Source organism: Rhinatrema bivittatum, unplaced genomic scaffold (assembly GCF_901001135.1).
Source record: "Rhinatrema bivittatum unplaced genomic scaffold, aRhiBiv1.1, whole genome shotgun sequence".
Classification (NCBI taxonomy): domain Eukaryota; kingdom Metazoa; phylum Chordata; class Amphibia; order Gymnophiona; family Rhinatrematidae; genus Rhinatrema; species Rhinatrema bivittatum.
The window spans coordinates 4,624-17,137 of record NW_021820807.1 but is presented as its reverse complement, the minus strand read 5'-3'; the positions used below and the strand labels follow the sequence as shown (position 1 = coordinate 17,137).

Genomic DNA, 12,514 nt, shown 5'->3' with positions numbered 1-12,514 from the left:
CACACCTGAATCACAAAGTGGACAAATTCTGCGCTCTGCACAGACAGAATCTGTTGAATATGGAGGCAAGGAAGACACTTGAAGCAGCTTTCATCGTAGGCAGGAAGAGAAGGCAAGGGGTGAGCCCTCACGAGGCTCTTCCTTTTATTGTACATTCATACAAAGGCAGATGATGTGTCATTACATGATTGGCTACTTTCCCATAGCAACAGACGAGTCCCTACACTATTGGCTTTGGCTCAGGGGGTGTGCACGGATCATTTCATTGGCTGCTGAAATCTATACCTCCTGACTTTGTCCTGCCTCTGACTAGGGAACACCCAGCCCCTCCCCCAGGAATTCAGGGCTAAGCACAAGCCAGAGAAATACATGATGTCAGGTATCCTTTCCTAGGCAGAGAGGCTTAAGCACAAGTGATGCTTTTATTCAGGCAAAGGTCAGGGAGAAGGGAAGTTAGTGTTTAACCCTGATGAAATGGCTTGCTGGCAAGCGCATATTTCCCACAAGAATCACCAACTAGCCAAGGACGCCTTTGCTCGCCTTCTGGAACTCAGGCCTTCTATACGCGTATCCTCTGATACCGCTCATAACCAAAACTCTAGTGAAGCTACGACAGGACAAAGGGTCCATGATCCTCATAGCCCCGTATTGGCCTCGGCAAGTATGGTTTCCCACACTTCTAGACCTCTCGATCAGGGATCCAATTCGCCTGGGTGTAGCTCCCACTCTCATAACTCAGGATCATGGTTGGTTGCGCCATCCCAACCTTCAATCCTGACAGCATGGATGTTAAACTTGATTTTACAACCACTCAATCTTTCAATCAATGTATCTCAAGTGCTTATAGCTTCACGTAAACCTTCCACACAAGAACTATTCTTTGAAATGGAAAAGATTTACTTTGTGGTGCAGGCAAGAGTATCAATCCTTTCTCCTGCCCCACAACTTCTCTACTAGACTACTTATGTCATCTTTCAGACTCTGGTCTACAGACTTCATCTGTTAGAGCACATTTAAGTGCAATCTCAGCTTACCATAACAAGATGGGAGATGCACCAATATCCATACATCCCCTTGTCAGTAGATTTGAGAGGTTTAACCTACCTCAAACCACTAATTCGGCCACCTTCTCACAGAATGGGACCTGAATCTGGTCTTAACAAGGCTCATGCATTCTCCTTTTGAACCCATGAATTCCTGTGATCTTAGATTTCTCAAATGAAAGACCATTTTCCTCATAGCCATTACATTGGCTAGAAGGGTTAGTGAGTTACAAGCACTTGTCACGTACTCAGCCTATACAAAATTCCTACATGACAGAGTGGTTCTCCGTACACATCCAAAATTCCTCCCCAAGGTAGTTACGGAATTCCACTTGAACCAATCCATAGTTTTAACCACATTCTTTCCAAGGCCTCATTCTCACCAAGGAGAAACGGGCCTTACACACCTTGGACTGTAAGAATGCGCTAGCCTTTTACTTAGACCGCACTGCAGTCCACAGGAAATCCACTCAACTCTTTGTATCTTATGATCCAAACAAACCAGGAAAAGCAGTGGGTAAACATACTCTATCCAACTGGGCTAGCAGATTGCATACAGTTTTGCTTCAACAAAGCAGGTCTTCCTCTCCAAGGGCGAGTAAAGGCACATTCAGTAAGAGCAATGCCAACCTCAGTAGCACACTAACGTTCAGTGCCAGTTCTTGACATATGTAAAGCAGCAACATGGAGTTCTCTTCACACCTTTGCAGCTCATTACTGTTTAGATAAAGGACGACAGGATTCAGCCTATGGACAATCTGTCTTAAAGAACTTGTTTCCAGTTTAATCCCAACTCCTTCTATATCCAACCTGCTGTGATCTTCTGCTGCCTCATTTTCACCAACAATACTTCATTGTTGCTTCACTACAAAATGACCCGGTCTCTAGCTTATTAATCACCCACATGTGAGGACTAGCATCCTGCTTGTCCTGGGATAAAGCAAAATTGCTTACCTTGTAATAGGTGTTATCCCAGGACAGCAGGATGTAGTCCTCACGAAACCCACCCGCCTCCCCGCGGAGTTGGGTCTGATACGTTTTATTTTATTTTTTTTCTAAAGCTTATTGCTATATACGAGACTGAAGAGAGACCCCTGTGGCAGAGAATATCATGGCATGCTCAGTGGCCTCACAGCCAGTCAAAAGTTTCTAGAAACTTTGACAGTTTTCCCACATAGGGCTCCATCAATGATGTCACCTATATGTGAGGACTACATCCTGCTGTCCTGGGATAACACCTATTACAAGGTAAGCAAGTTTGCTTAATATTTACAATCATTGCTGAGGTTCAAAATAAAAAATCCTGCAAAAAAAGCACAAGTCACTTGGAACCCATATAGTATTAGGCCTTCAAAGCCACAAGAAAACAGAATTACAATTACAGTAAATCTTCCATATCAAAATGGCACAGCAAACAAATAGCAACAAACTTAACAATGAAAAAGCAACACTGCAAATATACCAGTCCCTAAAACATGAATGCACCTCCTAATAGGAACACACAACAAGCCTCACCTTGATCACGCATGCAGAACAGACAGCTCAGATAAAATATAAAAACTGAACTGGAACTGCAACAAGCCAGACTTGTAGAGCAACAATGGAAAAACAAATATCACCATTCCTTATAAAATCAATAGTTCTAAAACCATATCGATAAAATAATTCAAAAACAGCTAATGAATAGAATATCCAATAATTTAAAAACTCATGTAAAACTTTTCCAAAGACCAATAAAATATTTCAGAACAGATGCATAAATACCCAATAATTAAAACTAATAGGGATAAAAGAATTCCCACTTTTCACCCTGGGAACTTTTGATTTCCGGATGCCCTGAGATTGTCATGGATTAGTAGGGGGAGAGAGGGGGGTTGTGCACGCACATACGTAAGTGTGTGTCTCATACATGTTTAGATTCATGCACACACGTATTCTCACACACTTGCTCTCCTGCACATACATATGTGCATGCTCACTTCCCTCTCTCGAAGCAGAAGTATAATGTTGTTAATCCATTCATATACACACACCTAATATGTAATACAGTGACAGGGACCTGATTTTATTGCATTTCTTTCTAGCAATTTCATGAAGAGGACATGTTAATTTACTTGTATATACCAATAAATGCAAATTCCTTCCCAGCCCTGATCTACCACCACCTCCCTCCTGGGCTCCAATCTGCCACTTCAGTCCTCCCTAGTCTGTCAATACAACCATCTCCTCTCTTCCTGGCCCTGATTTGCAATGGCAGTAATAAAATCAGGTTCCTATGAATTGGTTGATTCTGATTTTGTTTTACATCTATCAGTGGTCTACATAGGGTTCAGATAAGTATCAGTAACATAACATTGCAATTTACTTAGCCATATCCACTATTATGAATCAATGAGGAACTTTCAAAACCGTCCACTAACTTCTCCTTAAGAATTGATTATATATTAATAAAGGGGGATTTTAAAAAAACAGAATTAGTAAACTAAAAGTTTTTTTTCTATTAATTCTATTTTTATTTAAGATGTAAAAACCTTTGCTGCTTCTAATTTCAATTTTTTAGTTTCAGAAAGAGTATCCAGACATCTACCAGAGTCGATTCCCAACAACTGAAAGTGAAGCAAAATTATTTGGTGACAAACCCACAATTAAACAACCAATGTTGATATTGCGAAAACCAAAGTTTCGTAGCCTAAGATATTGACTCTTTGATTTTTGAATCTTGTTTTCTTGATATCTGTCATTCATAAAAAGAATTTATTTACGTCTGCTACATACTGAATTGCAGCATTTTAGAATGTTTTGCCCTGGATAAATTACTGCCAAAATGTTTTTATTTAGTTCTAGTTGGATATCACTCTTCATCCAATCAAGTGTTTGTTCACTGCAGTATTAAATTTATATATTAATACCTTACTTCTGTTTTTCTAGTAAATTTTAAATGAATTGTAAGAATAAGCAGTACTGAATATAATAGCCAAAGAAAAGCTATAGCTTTGCACACCAATATTGATGCTTTGAGAAAGTTACAAGCTATTTAACGTGCAAGCTGCTGCATATTTGAACTCACTTTTCTACTTTGAATTGCAAAACTGTTTAGTTTTGGGTGGCCAGTTACAATGGTATAGGAATTGTTTTGCCTCGGCTTAGTTGATATAAAACAGTTCAGAGTACCTAATTTGTAAAAAGTTATATTCTAAACTGACAAATTGATATGTTTGCTATATTTTGCACGCATGTAAATACGTTATTTATATTTTAAGATTTATATTTGTGACTTCTATTTTGTGCTTTAATAGTATTTAAAGCCTTATTTTCTGTAACCTATTGATTTTTTTTTTTTTTCAAATTTGAGTTGACTATCTTCTGGTGCAGGAGAAGCTTTTTGTGTTCCAAAACCACAATATCCTCATGTTAAAATGAAGCTTATATATATATATTAGAAAAACAATTGTCCTTTGTATACTTCTATGGTATTTAATGTATGTTTTACATTTGAGCACATTAAAATCTGAAAATCACAATTTCTATTTTCATGAAGTCAAAGAGTTAATTTTAAATGCACGATTGTCAACTGTTGCTATGCCTTATTGAAAAATGAAAGTTAAATTTCACTGTTTTAATTTTGAATAGCACACTCTTGAAAGGGGAATTGGCCCACAAAGATTTAAGTGCATACATAGTCTGAAGAAGTGATTGGTTGGAGTATCTGGCATTGCACCTAGAAGTAATGTCTTAAAGCACCCTTATTTTTTAAATACTGAACGGTATATGGCTTGCAGGGCTGGCTCAAGGAAATCTGCCGCTTGATGCGAGGGAGTCGAGGACAACCCCTCAGGAGCATAGGGTGACTGCTGAAGTTGGTGGTGCACCAGAAAATTTGCTGTTGCCATGAGATTAAATAAACTATGCACACACAGTTAAACTTGCTATTTAGCACATTTCAACCCAACGTAAAAAAAAAATTCAAATCCTGGTGTACCTCAGCAAAAAGACTCCCTCCACTGATAAACATTTTATGAAGTAACACAAACTCCAGCAAAAAAAGATGCCTAGAATCTTGCCATCCCATACAGTCACAGCATGGGCTCTCAGGACTCAGCAGCAATGGAAATACTACACCAACCCCTAGAACCTTACTATACCACTAACTGGGGTAACAGAACAAGCCGGACTGCTACAAATCCCAACAGAAAAACTACAAGCTAGCAGAAATACTGCACCTCAGTCACACACAGGCAGAACACAGACCGACCCTTACCTAATATACAGGTCTATCCAGTAAAGTGCGGCCGCGTTTACCCCGCTCCTAACCCGCATTCTACTCACTTTCCAGCCGCGTTAGCCCTTCCTGCGATCCCGAATCCCCTTTAACCTACTCCTACCGCGTCCTAAAATCCCCTGGCAACCCCTTCCGCACGCGGCATGTATATTGCATGCAAACGAGCGAATTGGCTATTCCCTAGCATCCCGTAACCCGCGCCCCGACTATCGCTATTTTTCCCTGCCGTTTTGTCGCGCGTTTAGAGGCAGGGGTAAGGGTAGGTGGCAAGCTTTCCCCCAGCCCCCGCTCACCTGCCCCGGCCTCGATCATGGGTGCCGGTCTCCGGGGCAGCCCCAGTCCTCTCCCCTCCTCCCGAAGCAAAAAAAAAAAAGCGAAAAAAATGTTGCAGCCCCCTCCGATGTCCGGAGGGGGGCTGCAAAAAGTAAGTCGCTTCGTACTGCCAGCCCCTTCTTCCCTCCTCCCGGAGCAAGGCTGCTTTTCCCGCCCTGCTTCGGGAGGAGGGAAGAAGAGACACTGACAGTGTGAAGCGGCGAAGCAACTTACTTTTTGCAGCCCCCTCCGGACATCGGACCTCTCCTGCCTCCCGCTGCGCGACTTACTTTTTTTTGCAGCCCTCCGGCCATCAGCAGGAACGGATCGTGGCCCCCTGCCTCCCGGCGAAGATGGACGCCTGCACGGGGGAAGTGGCCCCTGTGCGTGCAATTGGCCGCTCAAGACGCGACGTTTGGCGTCACGGTATGTGACGTCGCGTCTTGAGCGGCCAATTGCACGCACAGGGGCCACTTCCCCCGTGCAGGCGTCCATCTTCGCCGGGAGGCAGGGGGCCACGATCTGTTCCTGCTGATGGCCGGAGGGCTGCAAAAAAAAGTAAGTCGCGCAGCGGGAGGCAGGAGAGGTCCGATGTCCGGAGGGGGCTGCAAAAAGTAAGTTGCTTCGCCGCTTCACACTGTCAGTGTCTCTTCTTCCCTCCTCCCGAAGCAGGGCGGGAAAAGCAGCCTTGCTCCGGGAGGAGGGAAGAAGAGACACTGCAGTGTGAAGCGGCGAAGCAACTTACTTTTTGCAGGCGTCCATCTTCGCGAGCAGCTGGAGGCAGGAGAGGTCGTCCGATGTCCGGAGGGGGCTGCAAAAAGTAAGTCGCTTCGTACTGCCAGTCCCTTCTCCCTCCTCCCGGAGCAAGGCTGCTTTTCGCGACCTGCTTTGGGAGGAGGGGAGGGGGGACTGGCAGCCCGACTTCCTGGTATCTGTCATTTCAAATGACATTTGAAATGACAGATACCAGTGTGGCGTGAAGCGTTAGGCCCACGCACCAGGATACTGTATAGGCGCTCTATCCAGTAAAATGGGTTGCGCGGGCCTAACGCTTCACGGACCCTTCTTAGACGCGTTTTACACTTGCATGAAATTTTAGTTCAGGATCGAGCGGTAGGTGAGCTGCACTGTGTGTGCGGCAACCGCGTGTGCGCCGGGCACTAACGCAGCTCTTCCTACCGCTCGGTACTGGATAGACCTGATAGAAATAAGGGACTACAAATTAGAAATGGAACCATGCAGACAAAACCGAAATAGCCTGAGAAACCAAACTCTGATCAGTGGAACTCTAAATAGCAAAATATGAAATGCACATACTCAAAGATGGCATATTTCAATCACTAAATTCTCACCCTGCTTCATTATAGAACCGCTCCTGATGGCTTGTATGACATTATTTTAAAAGATAAGTTTATCTGCTGTCATGTTCTGTTTCTGTATAACTCTTTCAGCATTGCTAATGATTTAAGCATATTAAGTTCTGATCATGTTGCTGATCATGTTGAACTTCCCATTTTCTAGAAATGTTTTTTTTGTTTACTGACTTCCAACAGCTGCCACCTTTTTAGTTTTCTTTTATTTTAATTCCTTGCAGAATTTGAAATGTTAGTTTTTTAGTGTGGGCAGTCCCAGTCAATCCAAGAAAAATACTGTACATGGTCTTTTCACTTCCAACCTAAAATTTGTTTTGAAACCACAGGACCTCATACTAGTCTGAGAGAGGGAGTTTCCCTGATATCGCTGGACTGGCTATGCGAGTCTCCAGGGTTGGGGAACTCACTGTCAGGAACTAATGGAACAAGGATGCTGGAATACAGAAGTGGCTCAGAGGCATCAATCGCCTGGAAGCCCAGGCGATCCAGTTGGCGTGCTTGCAGTTCAGTGATAGACTGCAGGGTCGAGTGGTCGGAGTAATATCAGACAACACCATGACAGTGGCTTACATCAATTGGCAGGGAGGAAACAAGAGCCAGCATGTGTCGCAGGAAATAGAGCAACTTATGGATTGGGCAGAAGGGCATCTCCAAGTGATCTTGGCCTCTCACATTGCAGGAAAAGACAATGTAAGAGCAGACTTTCTCAGCAGGGAGAGTCTGAATCCAGGAGAATGGGTATTGTCAGACGAGGCATTTCAGTTGATAGTGGATCGCTGGGGATTTCTCACAATACGAAGGTTCCTCGATTCTTCAGTCGAAGGAGAGATCTGAGGTCCTTGGGTATTGATGCCCTCGAGCAGGTTTGGCCAGAAGACAAGCTACTGTATGCCTTTCCCCCAAGGCCCATGTTGGGCAGAATAGTTTGCAGTATCAAAGGCCACAAGGGGTATGGTGCTCCTGGTGGCACTGGCTTGGCCCAGAAGACTATTGTATGCAGATCTGTGAAGACTCCTGGTAGAGACCTCCCCGTCATCTTCCACCACACAAGAATCTGTTGCAGCAGGGGCCTGTCCATCACAAAGACTTTTTTACAAATTATGTACTTTTTAACTATTTTTAATCTACAGAAATCTATCATAGACCATATCTATCTTCAAATCCCAAAAATGTAGTCATGGTGCTGGCATTATAGAATAATCCACATGCCTTGGGTGTTGCATGCTTTTTTTTGCCACTCCGCTGCTATGGAAATTATCCATTTCTCAATGTAATCTTTAATTGACTGCATTATTGTATATGGCCCAAATTATATTTAGTCATAAACATTATGTAACTAAGAATAACCTATTATACTTGCAATTATAATCCAACACATCAAATTTTGCTATTTACAATTTGAAAATTGTACAAACATTTTATATTACCAAGCATTTTAATTGGTATGATTATCAAGTACATCATAGAAAGGTTTTGTATATATATAGAGAGATTTTTTTTTAAACAGTGAAATGTTTTCATGACTTGGAATATATGCGAAAACAATTCTCCCATGCGATGCTGTCCAGTCGCTACCACAGTTCTAATTGTTGTATCACTGAATAAATGAACTGTCTCCTTTTCTCTTTTATCCCACCTATGAACTGTTCACATTTTCAAGCACATTATACATTACATAACTAAAATCTGTTTCCATTTTTTCTAATCCACTTTTCCTTGGAAAGGATTTAGCATGCTAAAGAATGCTCAAAGGCCTTTGTTGTTTGAAAGACCCTGGCAATAAAATGTGGTTAAAGTAGCAGGAGAATTCCGCTGCTGAAAGCAACTTCTGTTCCTCTTTTCCTGCCTGATTGGCTGATACACTCCATTAAGGCTTTTCAAAGGACTTAAAGTCCTTATAAATACTGAACAGAGATCCAGTTCCCACACATTGAAAATCAGTTTGCAAAGCTCAAATTCTTCACAAGGGAGGAAATGTCAAACCAGTAAGTATCTCATAAAGTAAAGGTATGTCGTTATGGAGGCTGAAAATGCAATTAAACATTTTCTTTCATTACTATCAAAAGAAGATTTACTTAACATTCTAAAACACTGACATTTCCAGGTTGTGCATAAAATTCACCTTCATTCCAAATCATTGCTTCTAAACTGAAAGGAATTTTATTGTAATCTTAAGGGTGTTGCTGCCTAATGCTGCTGCTGATAATCTTCCTTGCCTTAAAGGAAGCACTAGCATCTCGCTTCTTTGAAATGTTGATTCACCTGATTCTCAGCTCTGCTGAAAAGTATGGGGTGGATCAAAATGAAAATGGGAAGGGGTTTCCTTTCTACTTTTTTCATATTTTTAAAAAAAAAAAAAAAAAAGGAGAAAAGGTATTTTGCTTAAATGACCAACCTCCTGCTCTTTTAAAATTGTCCTTCACCAAGTCATCTCTTTAGCTATCAATGTGATGTCTGTGTGAGGTTCAGTTGAGGATCAGCATAGCAAGGCCCCAGATGGACTTGGCCTCATAGGGTGTTAGCAAATAATTATGAAGAATTTTCAGAAAATGAATAGCTCAGTTAAAATTGAAATAAAAATAAGAATGAACATTTAAATGATCTTGAAAACAAATGAGGGGCCCTACAAACAGAATGTTTCAATATTTACTTTGCAAAGCATTTTTTCTGCAGATGCATACATTTCTTGTGCTGCCTTCCCCCATGCCTGCCACCTTTCAAACAATATTTGACTCTTTCCCTTTTCAATTTTTTTCAGTGTAGAGCATCCAGCCGGAGGTTACAAGAAGTTGTACGACACAGTAGAGGAACTTTCTTCACCTATAACTACTCATGTGACGGGTTTGTTCACTTTTCATACTTGTCGTATATTATTTACTTCACTGAATAAATATGCAGTATATATCATTTCATATCTATAGAAACAAGATCAAAAGTTATACTATACAAATTAAGTGAACCAAATTAGAAGTAATCTTTTGCTCTAATCATTGATCTACAATTAAAGAAAATTAGATTGCCGCATGATTTTAAAATAGGATTAAATTATTTTAGAAAACATTAATTTTGCTAGACTAACCAGGGCTGAACTGTGTTTACTGAGAATTTTTATTTTTTAGGGTATGTTAGCATGTCACAAAATATGATTTTCCAGCAACAAGTAATTATTAGACTTCCCTATACATCATAGAGTCCATATTAAATCACTGTTGGCTCAGTAAGTTAGCCAGGATATTCAGTGGCATGGCAGCGCTGCTGAATATACTCAGCTATCTTAAAATTAGCTGGATAACTTTAGGACAGCCCTGTATCCGAACCAGAGATGGCCAGAGAAGTATCCAGCTAACTCGAGGCCTCACCAATCCTCCCATTCCCTGTCCCTGAGTTATCCAGCTAAAATCTTGGCCTTAGCCTGAAAAAGTCACTTATCTGGTTAAGTGGTGCCTGCTGATTGTAGCTGGATATTCAGATAAGTCCAACTAAGTTTTGGGTTTTTTTTATATCAGGCTTCATATTGTTAAGGATCAGATGTCTATAGCAAAATTGCTTAGTACATCTGGCCCTTTATTTGCCATTCATGACCATTTTCAGAGAAGCTATATCTCCAAAAATGCAGACAGACTCAGTCCAGAGAAGGGTTACCAAAATGGTATAGTGCTGCACCCTAAGTCCCATGAAATGAGACTCTGAGATATTCAAACATCTCCATCATATTCTCCCCTCTTGCTTCTCTCCTTCAGGCTACATTTAGATCTCAAAGATGTAAACAATATACGAGAAGTAAGATTTCTCCAGTAGATAGGAAGTTCTAGCACAATAGCTCATGGGCTCAAAGGAATAACACGAAATATTTCTTCACATCATGGAATGGTTTCTTAGTGGAGACAGATAACAAAAGAGCTAACAGAATTCTAAAGGACATGGGATAAGCACAGGATACTGAAGGTGAGGAAGTGAGAGTAAAGCATGAGACTGGACAGGCTTTATAGCACTGCATCAGGAATAGGCAAACCGGATGAGCCTCGTAGTCCTTATCTGCAGTCGTTTTCTGTATTTCAGTCTTTTTATTGGTTGAATAGTCAGTAATTATCTGTTAAAGGATCCCACTAAATGTGTAAATACATTTATGTAGCCACATTGGACTTACGAACACCAGATTTGTTGCCATACTGGATCAAAAAGAATAATGTTTAAATAGATTTTTTTTTTCTTCCATGATATTTGCTATGTGTTCAGAGCTCTGTAGGATGATTAAATGATTGCAGTAATTATTCTTAAAGCCCGCACACTTTATCTTTCATACTACTTTCATACAAAGATAATTATTCAGCACATTTTTCTTCCAACAGTGGTAGGAAAAATCCTAATTTAGAACATGAAATGTCTGTCAGCCAACCAACTGCAAGTTTCAAAAAAAAGGTTACTGGATGTTAAAAAGACGCGCTTTAATCTTATTCATTGATTTTTACATGCCAGTGTTTTAAAGAACTAGCCCCACTGGGCGTCTGCACTTCTTCATTAGTAGAGCAAGGAGAATCTCTGCCTGTCACACGAGAGACAGGGATTTGTTTCCCTGATGGGGAGATGTACATTTTGGCTGAATTTAAGAAGCCATAGAAGGAGCAAGAAATGTTTAAGGAAAAAGAAACTGATATGGTTTTGAAAGGAGATGGCTGAAAAAGCAAGGCCATAAAAATTAACATTCAAAACATACAAGAGATGTCGGAGGAAAAAAGAAGAATCTCTGGTAAAGCTGAAAGAGGAAGAGAAAGCAGTGGGGACAGCAAAAGCAAGAGTGGAAGAAAAGATAGCTAAAGAGGTAAAACAGGATGGATACGACTGTTTTCAAGAATGTACGTGAGAGGAGGAAGGCCAGAGGTGGGACTGTAAGATTTTTAAGAAAAGGAGAACTGGGTGGAGGGGGACAAGGAGGAAGCAGACATGATAAATACTTTGTTCCATAAGCACTGAAGAAGGGATTGGTGAACTACTGATGACTGTTGGCAAGGGTAGATAGCATGCTGTTTCCAGAAATGTGTGTTCATGTGGCTCTAAAACTTGAAATCGGACAAGGCGTGAGGCCATAGAGGTTCTGGCACATCCACTGAAGGGACCTGTTCACCAGATCTTTGGGACTGGAGCAGGGCAACTGTAGCCTCTCTTTATAAAAGCGGTAATTTGGAGAAGGCTGAAAATTAAACTGGTTAATTTCTAGAGATGGAAAACCTAATGGACTCTTCTGAAGGATGGCATAGTGAAGCAACTTGATTCCAGTAATTGGCCAGATCCAAGGCCAGCATGGTTTTATCACAGAGTGAGCGATTATTTATTTTTAGTTTTTTATTATACCGATGATCATGTTGGGTGATCGGGGGCAGGGCACTGGATGTAGCATACTTGAATTTTAGCAAACTTTTTTTATTTTGTCCCTATAAGGGACTGGCCCTACTCCTGACCCTCTCTGGGATACTTCTGTTGTGAGTTACACTGCAAAGGTAGGCAGTTCT

The 12,514-nt window shown here is 41.2% G+C and overlaps 1 protein-coding gene across 3 annotated transcripts in view; it reads left to right on the top strand.

Moving 5' to 3' along the window:
• Positions 1-4,587, top strand: part of LOC115082156 (DEP domain-containing protein 1A-like) — a 61,472-nt gene extending 56,885 nt beyond the window's left edge. For all 3 annotated transcript variants that reach the window (XM_029586413.1, XM_029586414.1, XM_029586412.1), the window contains one exon: positions 3,604-4,587. In XM_029586413.1, the coding sequence (XP_029442273.1) occupies positions 3,604-3,744 (141 nt within the window). In that variant the 3' untranslated portion in view covers positions 3,745-4,587. The remainder of the gene's footprint in view (positions 1-3,603) is intronic.
• The last annotated feature ends 7,927 nt before the right edge of the window (positions 4,588-12,514 follow it).